General features: G+C 44.3%; 1 protein-coding gene across 3 annotated transcripts in view; it reads left to right on the top strand.

The window, feature by feature from the left end:
- The window catches only part of SYT6 (synaptotagmin VI), a 99,718-nt gene that overhangs the window by 15,003 nt on the left and 69,204 nt on the right, over window positions 1-15,511 (top strand). For 2 of the 3 annotated variants that reach the window (XM_006865887.1, XM_006865888.1), the window contains exons 2-3: window positions 1,610-1,958; window positions 5,924-6,482. In XM_006865887.1, the coding sequence (XP_006865949.1) occupies window positions 1,610-1,958; window positions 5,924-6,482 (908 nt within the window). Of the gene's footprint in view, window positions 1-1,609; window positions 1,959-5,923; window positions 6,483-15,511 lie in introns of those variants that run through there. The other variant, XM_006865889.1, reaches the window with a different exon arrangement.

Below are 15,511 nucleotides of genomic sequence, written 5' to 3' on the forward strand. Positions count from 1 at the left end.
GCCCCATGTGCCAGCTTCTAGGCTAAGTCTTGAATCATGCAAATATAAAAAACACATGTTCACAGCCTCTGACAGTTTGATGAGTAACAAATAGGTTGAGACAGTGAAAAGAGAGCCAAGCTGGACAGTGGACATTTGGACCTTTGCCCAGTTTCTGCCTCTGACAGACCCTGAGCAAGTCCCTTCTTTGGACCACTGTTCCCACCTGTAAAAGGATAACGTGGCTTCAATACTTTGGAGTCATTTCTCATCTTAAATCCTAAGATTATTAAAGTATCAGAACAAGCTAGTCTATAGACAGCAAACTCATATGCCTGCTGGGGCCAGGCAGGTGACAGAATGTGAGTATAAGACATCAGGGAGGGGAGGGACACCTGGTGAGAACACGCTCAGGCAAATGGGGTGGCCACCTCCCAGCATGCAGGAGCACAGGTCTAGTCACCAAGCTATCAGCATTTTCAGGAGAAGCCAGCAATCTGTTATGATGATGATGATAGAATTTGTCAACTTTTCTGTCATCATGCAAGCCAAACAAATTCTTCTGCTGGCTTGTTCACAAGGGGTCATTTTATGAACCTTGCCCATTGTACCATGGTTCTGTGCCTTCTGACCTCTCCGCCCAGAGCAAGAAGTGGTCTTGGGCTCAAAGGTTCACTTCCAGATTTGGGGAGTGGAAGGGGGAGGTAGTTCTACTTAGTAAGTTCTCCCAAAAGATGACATTCCTCACAGCTCTTCTGGGATAAAGAAGGCAGGAATGGGATGGGCTAGGGTGGGACAGAGTGCCCACCTATAAAAGCACAGCCCCCATCTGCCAACCATAACGTTGGACAATGCTTTCGACTGTCCATAGGAATGGAAAAGATGGCAGCTATCAGAATCATTTGTATGTACTAAGTGGATCCGATTCCCATTTAATGAAAGTGTTTATTGAACCTACTACAGGCAGAGTTCTGGGAGTACAGAAGAAGCATAGACCCAATTCTTGCCCTCAAGTAGATTGTGCTCTATAGCTCATTCATTTCATGTCAACTCAATAAGTACTTACCAAGGAACTCCTGCTTTGGGCTCTGTCAGGGTGGACTGTGGAGAGGAAGTGAGGAGAATGAGTTAGTGGAGCCTGTGCTCCCCAGGGCCTCACAGCCTGTTGCAGAAGAGAGCTGTATACAAAAATGACTCTGTTAAAAGTCTGGCCTAATAGAACTAGTAGTAACAGTCCTAATAGAAATTCAAACAGCATCCAATGTGGAATGCTTCACAAATTTGCACATTTTGCTCAGGCTGCTATTTAAATTGCTTTCCTTTCCCTGTGCACATGCCAACAGGCAGGAGGTGAGGCAGCTGAGGTGCTCCCAGGCTGGGGGTGGTGGGAGGACTGGAGAAGTCAGCCCGAGGTGCTCACATGCTACAGGCATTTCACAACTCGGACAATCGAGGCAGCTCTAGAACCATCTTTCCCTCTGACCTGGCAGCTTTCTCATAACCACTCTTTTCTCTTCTTCCGTCTTTGTCCCTCCCTTGTGCCCCCTCCTCCAACACCCTCACCCCATTACTCCCCCTCTGTCTGTCTCTGTCCCCCTCCAACCCCCTGCCTGGCTCGTGCCGAGGGCAGGCACCTCTGTCAGCCTCCTCGCAGTGGTAGTGATTGTGTGTGGCGTGGCCCTGGTGGCAGTTTTTCTCTTTCTCTTTTGGAAGCTGTGCTGGATGCCCTGGAGAAGCAAGGAGGCCTCCAGTCCCTCTTCTGCTAACCCCCCCTTGGAGGCCCTCCAGAGCCCCAGTTCCAGAGACAACATGGCAGACAAGCTGAAAGACCCCAGCACCCTGGGCTTCCTGGAGGCGGCAGTGAAGATCAGCCATACATCCCCGGATATCCCGGCTGAGGTACAGATGTCAGTGAAGGAACACATCATGCGTCACACTCGGCTGCAGCGGCAGACCACAGAGCCTGCGTCGTCTACCAGGTGAGGGTGGGCTCCTCCTTGCCCTGTCCCTCACAGTCCCCCTTCCCTTATACATTCGGTACATTAATGTGGAACAGACACTAGAGCTATGGCACAGGTACTTGGCTAGGGGACTAGACTAGATGCTGTACTTTACAGGGAAAGGGGAAACCAACTAGAAGGTGAGCATCTAAGAAGACTTCATGAAAGGGGAACCTTTGAGGTGGGGCATTGTGCATGTGATGTGTATTTGGGATGTGAGTGGGTGTGGGGGTAGGTTCTGGGGAAGGAAAGACTTCAGGCAGAGGGAAGAGAATATGAAAAGGCCCAGAGGCATAAAAGTTTCTGGTGTGTTAAGGGATATGTCAGTAAAGCCACGTGGCTAGAATCTTCAGTGTGTAGGTGATAAGGCAAGGAATTCCTAAGATTTTGAGAATGAAGGTGCTAGTGTAGTGGCTATGAGTCAGGCTGCTAACCTCAAGATCAACAGTTTGAAACTACCAGCCATTTCGTAGGAGAAAGATGAGGCCTTCTGCTCCCATAAAGATTTATAGCCTCGAAAACCCTATAAAGGGTCGTTATAGAGTCTGAACCCACTCCACAGCACACCACCACCATGAGTCACATTGACAGGATTTGTTGTACAACCTGGCTCACCTTCTCTATAATCCTTACTTTCCCCAACTGCAAAGTAGAACTGGCTAATGGCCCTCATAAGGTTGTAGTGAAGTGCCAATGAGAAAAATCTAGGTAATAATGAAAACAAACACATATGTCAAATATTATATACCAGTCCCTGTTATAAGCATGTTTTATATATGTTAATTCATTTCATCCTCATAGTAGTCATAGAAATTGCTACTTTTACTATCCTCATTGTATAGCACAGCAAGGTTAAATAATTTGTCCCAGAGCACATATCTAGAAAGTAGCAGAACCAGAATTAACCTACACAATAGGACTCCAGAGTCCATGATCTTATTAACCACTTGTTGTTATTAAAGTGCCGTCGAGTCAGTTCTGACTCATAGTGACCCTGTATAGGGTTTCCAAGGAACAGCTGATGATTTGAAACCACCGACCTTTTGGTTCAAACTGAACTTGCGGCCCAGTGCTTATCCTACAGCGATACACCGGGACTCTACTTTAGTGCCTGACATGCAGTAAATGCTCAATGTTATTTATGGGTAGGACCTTACATGGAAACCTGAGCCCCATCCAGAACTTTCTGAGGTGGGACATTCCCACTTGAAAGGATATGCAGACCAACCTGGAACAGCTAGAGGAACAGAAGATACTTCTTGAAAGAAAGAGTAGCAGGAAAATAAAAAACAAAAACAACAGTCTAATTGGCTACTACAAGAACAAACAAGTTGTTCGCCCAGGAGCCATCAAGGCAAGCAATCAAGTCCCTTCAGGACAAACCCCCCTTCAAGACCAAAACTCAGAGGAAATACACAAGTAGGCATGTAAGCTTGCTGTTAACCATGTTGATCTACTGGTGAGAGAAAGTCAGGGAAAGGTAGCAATGAAGATATGGGCTGACTTTGACTACGTTCCATAGACATCAATTGACCTAGCAAGGAGAGATAGAAGAGGAAGGGCTGGTTGGTCTGAAATGTGCTGAGACCTGGGGACTCCTAGCCTACGGACAAGGACTTAGCCATGAAGGGCTAGAGCTGAGAGTAAAGCATCTAGCTGAAGTGAGGGGACATGCACAAGAACACCCAAACTTTCAGATAATACCCATTTGACCTAGCTTTGATGGATGGATGATCAGAACTCGACTGTTGTTGTTGTTAAGTGCCATCGAGTCGGTTCCGACCCATAGCGACCCTGTACAGGGTTTCCGAGGGTGGTAAATCCTTACGGGAGTAGAAAGCCTCATCTTTCTCCCGCGGAGCGGCTGGTAGTTTCGAACCGCTGACCTTAAGGTTCGCAGCCCGATTCGTAACCACTACGCTACCAGAGCTAGAGGAAGATAAAGAAATTTGATATAGGAAGCAAGTGTAAATTGCTACAATTTGATACTTGACCTATATTTATGGGTGTTGTTGTAGTTGTTAAATGCCATGAAGTCAATTCCGACCCATAGAGACCCTGTATAGGGTTTCCGAGGAGCAGCTGGTGAACTTGAACTGCTGACTTTGTAGTTCAAATGACTTTGCAGTCTGATGCATTAGCCCACAGCGCCACAGCAGGACTCCATTTATGGGTGTTGTTGTTAAGTGCCATCGAATTGATACTGACCCATAGCAACCCTGTGTAGGGTTTCCAAGGAGCAGCTGGTGAGCTTGAACCACCAACCTTGCAGTTCAAATGGCTTTGCAGTCCCGCGTGTTAACCCACAGCGCCACAGCAGGACTCCGTATTTATGGCTGTAGTAACTCAAAATACCAACTGAGAGGAAAAGAGTCTTCACATCAAAGATCAAACCTATACCCTCTGTACACAAGGTTGATAGGCACAGACAACATTGCCTATCTAAAATTGAGGCAGTGGGGGACAGGGGAGTACAAAGGCACAAAATGGCTGGCTTACAAGTTTTCAAGAGGGACTTGTTTCAGAGTGTGTGAGGGAAGGTAGAATCCTCACAGAATAGTTTTCATCTTGTTTAGATGGGTCTGGTAAAAGGAGATGGGGATAAGATTCTTATGATTCATTAGTGAGTAATTGTTATCATGACTAATTGCGATTGTCACAACTGTAAAGATAGAAGTTTTGTAACATAAAAGGGGGAGTAGTTCATCTTACATTCCAGGAACAGAGCCTCTAGGACCATCAAGGGAGAAGAACATGAGTGGAATGTGGGATCCTATCCAGAGAAGCAGCGACACCAGAGATGGAGGCAGAGATGAGGACATGGAGAGATAGAACAGCTGAGGACTCTAGACTCATGGAAAGGTTGTGTGCTGGTGACCAGGAAGCTGGCTTGCAGAATGTGCCCTTTGGTTGTTTAAATTTTATTTCTGAGTGTTTTTGTGTACATCAAAACCATGATAACAACAACAACAAAAACCCCAGAGGAAATGGAAGCAAATACTGTTGAATGATGATGCATGGAGGAGATTGTAATCATGGCAATGAAACGAAATATGATAGGATGAGTGCAAAACCAATAAACCAATGTTCTCTCATGTAAGCTATCACTCAATTAACAATAAAAGCTTTTTTTTTTTTTTCCCAATGTTAATCATGGGCACCCCTGGTACAAATGATCAATGCACTCAATTGTTAACTGAAAGTTTGTAGGTTCCTATCTACCCAGAGATGCTTAGGTAGCAAGTTGGGTTAACTACTTCCAACACATCAACCATCGAAAACCCTATGGAGTACAGTTGTACTCTGACATACATGAGGTTACTATGAGCCAGAACGGATTCATTGGCAACTGGCAATGGTAGAATGGCACTGATGATATTGATGGTAATGAAGAGAGTGCCATGCCAACATTAAGAAAGGATGGTCCTTCTCTTAAGAGTTTTTTGGGAAGAAACCCAGAAAGCAGATAGCAGAAAAGCAGAAAAAATTATAATTACAGTGGTTAACATTTATGAATTTCCTACATACCAGGCATCATTCCAAGTACTTAAATATTAAGACATGTAATTCTCACAGCAAAGAGCCCTGGTGGCACAATGGTTAAGTGCTTAACTGCTAACCTAAATGTCAGCAGTTCAAACCCTCCACAGGAGAAAAAACCTGATGATCTTCCAGCCTAGGAAATCCTATGGGGCAGATCTTCTTTATTATACAGGGGCAGAATCAACTTAACAGCACACAACAATAACAGTTCTCACAACAACACAATCTATGTGCAGGGTGTATGCAGAGGAAAAGTGAGGTCAACAAAAGGGAGTTACAAGGGGACTCCACAAAAGGTAGCAAGAGCCAGGGTTGCCTGGGGTTGCCAGTGGTCTACTTCCATCCCCTTTCCCGGAGGAGCCTTGACCACACTCTCTTTACTCTCTGCTGCCCACTTCCAGGCACACTTCCTTCAAACGCCACCTGCCACGGCAGATGCATGTCTCCAGTGTTGACTATGGCAATGAATTGCCACCCGCTGCAGAACAGCCCACCAGCATTGGTCGCATCAAGCCTGAGCTCTACAAGCAGAAGTCAGTGGACGGGGACGATGCCAAGTCTGAAGCTGCCAAGAGCTGTGGGAAGATCAACTTTAGCTTACGCTATGACTATGAGAGTGAGACCCTGATCGTTCGCATCCTGAAGGCCTTCGACCTCCCTGCCAAGGACTTTTGCGGCAGCTCTGACCCTTATGTCAAGATCTACCTCCTGCCTGACCGCAAATGCAAGCTGCAGACACGGGTGCACCGCAAGACCCTGAACCCCACCTTTGATGAGAACTTCCACTTTCCTGTACCCTATGAGGAGTTGGCTGACCGCAAGCTGCATCTCAGTGTCTTCGACTTTGACCGTTTCTCCCGCCATGACATGATTGGGGAGGTCATCCTGGACAACCTCTTTGAGGCCTCTGACCTGTCCCGGGAAACTTCCATCTGGAAGGACATCCAGTACGCCACAAGTGTGAGTACAGCCTTGTTCCCAAGCTTCTTGAGGATTTCAAGTTTTGGGTTGGATGAGGCATATCCCCATCTCCCCAGTCCCTCCAGAGACAAATGGACTTTTGTTTTGCCCTTCAGAGTGTGAAAGGAACTCTGGAAACTGACCAGCGATCCAGCTCACCCTGAGGAAGTTTTTGTATTTTGCCTCAGGTGATGGGGTGGGGGCAGTAGGGCCCTTCTGTGGGTGGAAAGGTAGTGAATTCTTTCTATGTGTTTGTGTGTATGCATGGCGTATGGTGTGCTATGCCATCATCCTTTTATGGTTCTGATCCTCAGTTTACACTTTCTAAGGAGTTCTGGTAGCGTAGTGGTTATGAATCAGGCTGTGAACCTTAAGGTCAGCAGTTTGAAACTACCAGTCGCTCTGTGGGAGAAAGATGAGGCTTTCTGCTTCCGTAAATATTTACAGCCTCGGATACTCTATACAGGGTCGCTATGGGTTGGAACCGACTCGATGGCACTTAACAACAACAACAACATTTCATAATTATTTATGGTGTTTGAGCCACTCTTGACCATACAAGACACTATGGTCTACTAAAAAGCTTATGTCTTTGGAATTAACCAAGCAACTTCACTTCTTTACAGACTTTTTTCCATCTTTCTTTTTAACTGCATTCTCCATCACCCAAGTTAGCTCGTGCCTACACTCTAACCAGTGAATAATTCTCCTTCCCTCTCACCCCTGATGACCACCATAGAATGTTTATTATTGAATGAAAACCTTTCCTTGACTTTTCAATATCTCATACGATATCTGTCCCTTTGCGACTGACTAATTTGATTCAGCATAACGTCCTCCAGGTTCCTCCATGTTATGTAATGTTTTGCACATTAAACATTATTTGTCAATATTATTTAATATTCCATTGTGGATATGTCTCAAAATTTGTTTATCCATTCTTTCCGCTGGTGAACATTTAGGCTGTCTCCATCATTTTGCGATTGTAAATAGTGCTGCAATGAATATGGGTATGCATGTAACTCATGACATCATGGCTCATATTTCTTGAGGTATATCTTCATATGGTATATCTATTTCGAACCTTCTGAGAAAGTGCCTCACCACTTTCCACAGTGGTTGTACCATTTTACAATCCCACCAGCAGTGTAGGAGAATTCCATACTTTCTCTCCACACTCTCTCCAGCATTTGTTGTTTTCTAATTTTTTTAGAACTTTGCTATTAATGCTGGGGTAAAATGATATTTCATCTTGTATGACAAGCTATGGTATTGGAGAATATTTAAAGTGCCATGGGCTGCCAAAAGAAGCAACAGATCCATTTTGGAAGAAGTGCAACCAGAGTGCTCCTTGGAGGCCAGGATGGCCAAACTTTGTCTCTCATACTTCAGACATATTGTCAGGAGGGACCAGTCGCTGGAGAAAGAGATCATGTTTGGTAAGGTGGAGGGTCAGAGAAAAAGAGAAAGCCCCCCAATGAGATGGATTGGCCAAATAGCAGCAAAAATGGACTCAAGTGTGGCAACAATAGTGAGGTTGGCCCAGGATCGGACAGTGTTTCGATCTACTGTGCATAAGGTAGCTATGAGTCGGTACCAACTCAATGGCACCTAACAACAGGTGATATTTCATTGTTGTGTTGATTTGCATCTCTCTAACGGATAATGATCATGAGCATTTCTTAATGTTTGTTGGCTGCCTAAATGTTTTCTTTGGTGAAGTGCTTGTTCATGTCCTCTGCCCACTTTCAAATTGGATTGTCTTCTTGTTGAGGTGTTGAAGTTTTCTGTACATTTTAGAGCGTAGTCCCTTGTTTGATATATCACTGCCAACATTTTTCCCAGTTTGTGGGTTCTCATCTCACTCTTTTGGTGAAATCTAGAGATGCACATAAACGTCTAATTTTTAAGAGGTTCTAGTCATCTTCTGCTGTTTGTGTTTTTTCAGGTGTGTGTGTCAGTCTATGTATGCTATGAATCAGAGCCCCTAAGTTTTCCCTGTTTTTCATTGATGATCTGTATAGTTCTAGATTTTACATTCAAGTCTTTAATCCTCATTGAATTTGTTTTTGTATATGGTGTGAAATATGGGTCTTGTTTCAGTTTTCTGCAAATAGATTTTCCAGCACCATTTGTTGAAGAGACCATTTCTTCCCCCTTTAATATATTTTAGTCTTTTGTCAAAGATCAACTGAGTGTAAGTGGATGAATTCACTCCTGGTTTCTCAATTCTGCCCCATTGATCTGTGTGTTTTTCATTGTACCAGTACAGGCTGTTTTGATTACTGTGGCTATGTGGTAGGTTTTGAGATTGGGAAGTGAGAGGCCTACTGCATTATTCTTTTTAGTGATGTTTTATGTGTCTGGGGTCTCGTTCCTTTATATATAAAGTCCGTGATTAGTTTTTCCATCTCTTTAAAGAATGATGTTGGAACCTGCATTATATCTATAGATTGCTTTGGGTAATGTTGACATTTTCACAAGAGCATGGTGTATCCTTCCATTTTTGTAAGTCTCTTTTGGTTTCTTGTAGTTTATAGTTTTCTTTGTCTAGGTCTTTTATTTCTCTGGTTAGATTTATTCCTAAGTATTTTCAGATTTTGGGTGGCTATCACAAATGATGTTGTTTTCCTGGTTTTCTTTTCAGAGCTCTCTCTATTAGTAAAAAGGAATACAACTGAGTTTTATATGTGTATCTTGTGCCCTGCCACTTTGATGAGTCTTAATGAGTTCCAATAATTTTCTTGCTGAATCTTTGGGATTTTCTAAGTATGGGATCATATCATCTAAAAATAGGAAGTGAAATTTTCTTATGTATTGCTTCTGATCACAAGCTATGAGGTGGTTCTCTCTACCGCTAAGCCTCAAATTTACTATCTATAAAATAAAGTTATATGTCCCTTTGATCTTGGATGAGGATTAGGGCGACCTGCCTAATGACTCAGGCAGCATTGGTGTCTGAATGCATTGATGTGAATTAGGAGTTTAGAACAACCAATCAAGAACAGGCCATATACTGGGGGCTTAGGACCATATAATCTCAGGGGATACCATGGTCGATTGGCATAACATCATCCACAAAAACAATGTTCTACATCCTACTTTGGTGACTAGCAACTGGGATCTTAAAAGCTCTAAGGTGAAACTGTTGGTCTCCCCATGTGCAGAGGAAAGAATAGTGATGAAAATTAAATATGCATGGAACCAATTAGTCCAGTGGACTACTGAAACATATGCACATTAGTCTCCATGATTCTGAAACCAGAAAAACTAGATGATGGCTGTTTACCACTACCCACCACTCTGAAAGGGATCCTATCAGAAGGTCCTAGAGAGAGTAGGAGAAAATGTGGAGCAAAACTCAAAATTTTAAGAAAGACTGGACTTACTGATTAGATAAGGAGCTCTGGTAGTGTAGTGGTTATGAATCAGGTTGCTAATCTCAAGGTCAGAAGTTCGAAACTACCAGCAGTTCCATGGGAGAAAGATGAGGCTTTCTCCTCCTGTGAAGATTTACAGCCTCGGAAACCCTGTGTAGGGTCACTATGAGTCGGAACTGACTCGATGGCACTGAACAACCACGACAACTTATTAATAAAGACTGGAGGAACCTGACACTGTGGCCCTTGGCTACTCTTCAGGTCTGGAATGGAACTCAATTGTGGCCTAATCTTCAGCCAAGTGGTAGATAGGTATATAGTGTGGACAACAACACTAGTAAGATATGTTCACCATGGAATGGTCAACCATTAAAGATCTAAAGATCAACATTTACCTAAGGACAAAGTTCAGAAGGGTTGGGAAAGAGGGTAGAAAGGAGTAAGAATCACAGAGAAAAGTGGGATAACTGTTATTACACGGAGGGGATTGCAATCATTGAGGTGAAACAAAGTGTATGACTTGTTGAATTTAAATTGATGGCTTACTCTATAAACCTTCGCTCAATTCACATAAAGCGAGGGTGATATACAAGAAGGGGGAGGGCACGTTCACAAGAGGGAGGGTGGCAGAAGAATAACGAAGACACAGAGAGATCAGTATGGAATAAAGGGATAGAGGTCAATAGTGATAGATACACAACCTTGGAACAATAGTCTGTGTATGTAGATATATAGCTTGAGACAGGTGAAATGGGAAAGGGAGGAAGAGGGGAATGTGTGTGTATATATATATATATGTTTGAAAGAGAAAAAAAAACACAATAAAAAGTTAAAAAAGTTTTTTGCAAGGAAAAAAAAATAGGCCATTTGATCAGGATGAACCAGGTTACGCTACAGTAATAACCAATTCTAGGATTCTAGTGTATTTCTCATTCATGTTATATGTGCTTTGCACCTTGGCCAGGCCTCTACTCTACCTTGTTACTCTGGAATCACAGACGGCACTGACTTCATCCCAGTATGGGCTCCCACAATTACTGCATCAGAAGGAAGAGGGCATGGCAAATCATCCACTGTTTCTTAGCATTTCCACAAAGGAGTGACATGTGTTACTTCTACTCGTATTTCATTAGCCAACACAAGACACATGATAACTCTTAACATCAAGGGGGCAGGACAAAGCAATCTTACTATGTTTACAGAAGGAGAACTAGAAATACTTAGTGAACACCACTGATAACTACCATGTGACAGTATCCCTTTTCTTGGCCATAGTCTTCCCAGTGTCATTTGGGAGATGGGGCAAGCAGACCTGGCTAACCCACACATCAGGGAGGAGACAGACTAGGCTGTTCACAATCAACTGGAATTAACCAGAAAAGGTTTCAAGGAGCTTTTAAGAGAAGGGCGAACAAAATTTGGCACAGAGAATTAGAAAGAGCATTTCCAGAGTCTTTGGTCCCATGCAGATGGTGTGTCTCCAGGCCACTGGAGTAGGGAGTAGAGGAAGTTGTGTAACTGCACCCGTGGGTCTAGGTGATATCTTTTTCTAAGCCCACCTGGGCAATTGAGAACCCAGATGAGGTATTTTCACCAAGCTCTAATGGCCTTGGACCTGGTATGTTTAGTGTTCAATGACAGAGTATCATTCTGGATGTTTCTTCCACCATCTCTCTGGGCCAGGGGAACCTCACTCAGTCTGTAGGCTCTCTCTATTTTTTTTTTTTTTTTTTTTTGCAATCAATCCTCAGTATCTCTGTGTTGAATTTGTGAGAGGGGAGACTTGTTCTGGTGAGAAAGAGGTAAGAATCCTGATTTGTTTAAAAGGGAATTCTCAGGGGAATCTGTGTCTGTTCCAGGGTCTGGGAGGGCCAAGTCAACCATCTCTGGGATTGATTGAGCACTCAGTGTATCTGAAGTCCTGTAGTCATCACAGTGGCGAGCGGGGACATATGAAAATGGCTGACAATTGACTCCCATCTATAGCTCATAGTTAGTACTGACTCTGGTCAATCCAGTCAGATGGCTCTCTCAGTTTACTTTCCTGTGAAATGTCATTCCCAAGAACAACACACATCATGAGGTCAGCAGACAGGGTGGGCAGACAGGGCGGGCCCAAATAGCAGTTGTGCGCACCAGCCCAGGCCCAGGAGTTCTGATCTATAAATCACTCTGAAGTTTACATCTGCTGCGGCTCTTCCCTTGTGTTCTCTTAAGCCAGAGGCTACATTATGGTGACAGGGAGAGAAAAGAAAGGAAAGAGAGAGGTGAGGGCCAGGGACTGCGGGCCACAGAGCTCAACTTAGCCTCTGGAGTTGAGCCTCCTGTGGTCCTCACTGGGTTCCCACTTCCCTTCCCTGCACCTTCATGTCAGCTCCTGGTGTGAGTGCAATCTCAGTCTTGTAGTAGGCCCAGTCTGGGTCCAAGCACACCACACAACTGAATGCCAATTTCCCAGGTTCTAGTCCTGGTGTGGCGCTGTGGGTCAATGCGCTGGACTGCAAGGTCGGTTTAAACCACAAGGTCGGTGGTTCAAGCTCACCAGCCGCTCCTAGGAAACCCTACACACGTTCGCCATGGGTTGGACCTGACTCAGCGGCACTTGACGACAACAACAAGTCCTGGTGTGGTGCTATAGAATAAACATTGTAATAAAAGATCAGTTGAACTGCAGGGTCAGCAGTTCAAACTCACCAGCCACTCCTTGGAAACCCAATACAGGGTCACTGTGAGTCGGAATTGACTTGATGGAACTTAACAACAACAACAACAAAACTCTGTGGCTCTTCCTGCCCTCTCTTCATCCTCACATACCCAGCCCAGCTTCAGATTCAGGCAGATCATCTAAACGGTATTGGACAAGTTGTCACCATCTTCATCATCCTGTTCATCCTCAATCAGTATCACTGTGGGTCTCCTCCATCTGCTTCTCCTAAGCAGAGCCCTGTGCCAAGCACTGGGTTGGGGGTGGAGTAGAAGACAGTTGGTTTAACCAATGAAATTTATAATCTAATTATAGAGACAAGAAAGGTCCATGCAGATAGTGGTGATGGTTGTGCAACACAGGGAATGGAGTTGGTATGGCTGGATTGTACATGTAAAAATGGTTGAAATGGCAAATATTTTGTTGTATATATATTGCTACCAGGAGTCCTGGTGTGGTGTTGGGGTTAATGTGCTAGACTGCAAAGTCGCTTTAAACCATGAAGTCAGCGGATCAAACTCACCAGCTGCTCCTCGGAAACCCTATACAGGATCACTATGGGTCAGACCCGGCTTGACGGCACTTAACAGCAACAACACCTAAACACTGCTACCAAAAAAAAAAAAAAAAAAAGAGAGAGAAAGAGAAATTATCCATGCAACATTCAGCAAGATCCCTGAGTATTACAACAGCCAGGGAAGGTATTGTCTGTTGTGAGCTGCCATCATGTTGGGCCCTCACTCATGCACAGTGGAAGGAAATGTTGCCGAAGTCTTTCTTCCTAGTCCATCTTAGTCTGGAAGCTCTGCTGAAACTTCTGTAGCCTCAGAGCAAATACAAGCCTCCACTGACAGACATAATGTACTTTGGTCAGGATTCGAACCTGGGTGTCTCGCTAAGAAGGCAAGAATTCTACCATTGAATTACCAGTTAAAGGCCTGATAATCCACTTCTGAAACCATTGGAAACCCTCTAGATTACAGTGCTACTCTGACACACCATGTGTCAGTGTAGACTCAACACAACTGGTGTTTCTCTGGATGAGAGTGAATTACACTGGATGGGGAAGAATTGTTTGAAATTGAAAGGTGCAGAGGAGGCATTCTAGCCAGGGGCAAATGTCTCAGAGGGACTTCAGGCTTAGGCATTCACTGTACATGGCTTGCAGTGTGTCTAAAATGGATGTGCCTTTTCAGGTGAGGCTCCTCGGGTCCTGCACCCAAAGCCTCACCAATAGACATGGATCTCAGGAGGCAGGTCGTGCTGGGGGAAGCAGGCATGGACTGAGGCAAAGGAAGGGAAAGAGAAGCAAGTAGGCTGGTGCTTTTACCTGTTTTATTTTGGTGCTGACTCTAAAATTCCAATTATTTGGGGGTTGGGAGGCCCAAGTTCACCATACATCAGTGTATATGAAGTCCTCTAGCCAGTATGGTGGGGCACAGGACAGATGAGGGCTGCTGACAATTGGCTGCCATCTATCCTGCAAGCCAGATTCTGTTCAGAAAGCTGTGCTTTGGACCCAAGCTGCCTGACTTAGGAACCCCCAATATCAGCTCTTCTTAAACCAGGCTGGTTCTAAACACACTCAACCATTCCGGCCTCCTTTCTCTTTAGTCATCTGGGTCCCTCTCTCAGGCAGACCTTTTCCTCACCTTTCTGCCTGGCTCACACCAATCCACTTTTCAAGCTTCCCTCAACAAATCTATCTTGTAAGATGTATAGGCTTTAGAAGAGAGAATGACAAACTTTGTCTAACCGAATTTGGCGCTGTTATCAGGAGGGACCGGTCCCTAGAGAAAGCCATCATGCTTCATAAAAGCAGAGGGTCAGCGAAAAAGAAGAAGATGCTCAGAGCGATGGATTGACACAGTGGCTACAACCATGGGTTTCAACAGAGCAACGATTGTGAGGTTGGCATAGGACCAGGCAGTGTTTCCTTCTGGTGTGCACGGGGTTGACATGAGTTAGAATCAACTCAATGGCACCTAACAACAACAACAATCCTTCAGAAATATCCTAAATCATATTCTGTCTTGTAAAGTCTTCCCAATGGCTCAAGAATGCATTGCTCTGTATTTGAATTTTTCTTATATTTCTCCTCAGGGTTCAGTGTATCGTTTTATGGAAACAGTAAGGTCCAGAATGTTCTTATTGAATAGCCAGTGGCTTAGTCAATTCAGTTAAAACTCTTTGTTGTTGTTGTTGTGCGCCATTGAGTCAGTTCTGACTCATAGCATCCTGTGTAGGATTTCTGAGAAGCGGCTGATGTGTTTGAGCCACCAGCCTTGTATTTCAAACTGACCTTTCGGTCCAGTACTTATCCTACAGTGCCACACCAGGATTCTATACTCGTGCTCAAAGGAGCCCTGGTAGGGTAGTGAGTTATGACTTAGATTACTAACTTCAATGTCAGCAGTTCAAATCCACCAGCCACTCAGTGGGAGAAAGATGAGGCTTTTTGGTCCTGTAAAGATTCACAGACTGTATACAAGGAAACCTATACAAGGTTACTATGAGTCAGAACTGACTAGACGGCATACCACCACACTACCATACTAGTTTACTAGGAAAGGATTATTAAATAAGTAGTTGGAGTTTGGTGAGGTTTATCTGGAAAGTCTTCCTGGAAGAGATGTTTAAGTGGTGTTTTGAAAATGGGTAGAGTGAGCCAGGCTTAGTGGGAGAGAGTCTGAGTCTGTGCAAACATTTAGAGGTATAAAAAACAAAACAAAACCCCAAACCCATTGACTTTCAGTAGATTTTGACTCAGTGACCCTGTAGGCCAGAGTAGAACTGCCCCATGGGGTTTTCAAGGCTGCAATCCTTATGTCTTCTCCTGAGCTCAACCAACCACAGCTTAACCACTGTGCCACCAGGGGTCCTTTCATTCAGAGGTATATTTTAGGTAAATTGTTTGTGTCTAGGGATAGGGAAGAGACTAACCA

Source organism: Chrysochloris asiatica, unplaced genomic scaffold, assembly GCF_000296735.1.
Source record: "Chrysochloris asiatica unplaced genomic scaffold, ChrAsi1.0 scaffold00085, whole genome shotgun sequence".
In the NCBI taxonomy this organism is placed as follows: domain Eukaryota; kingdom Metazoa; phylum Chordata; class Mammalia; order Afrosoricida; family Chrysochloridae; genus Chrysochloris; species Chrysochloris asiatica.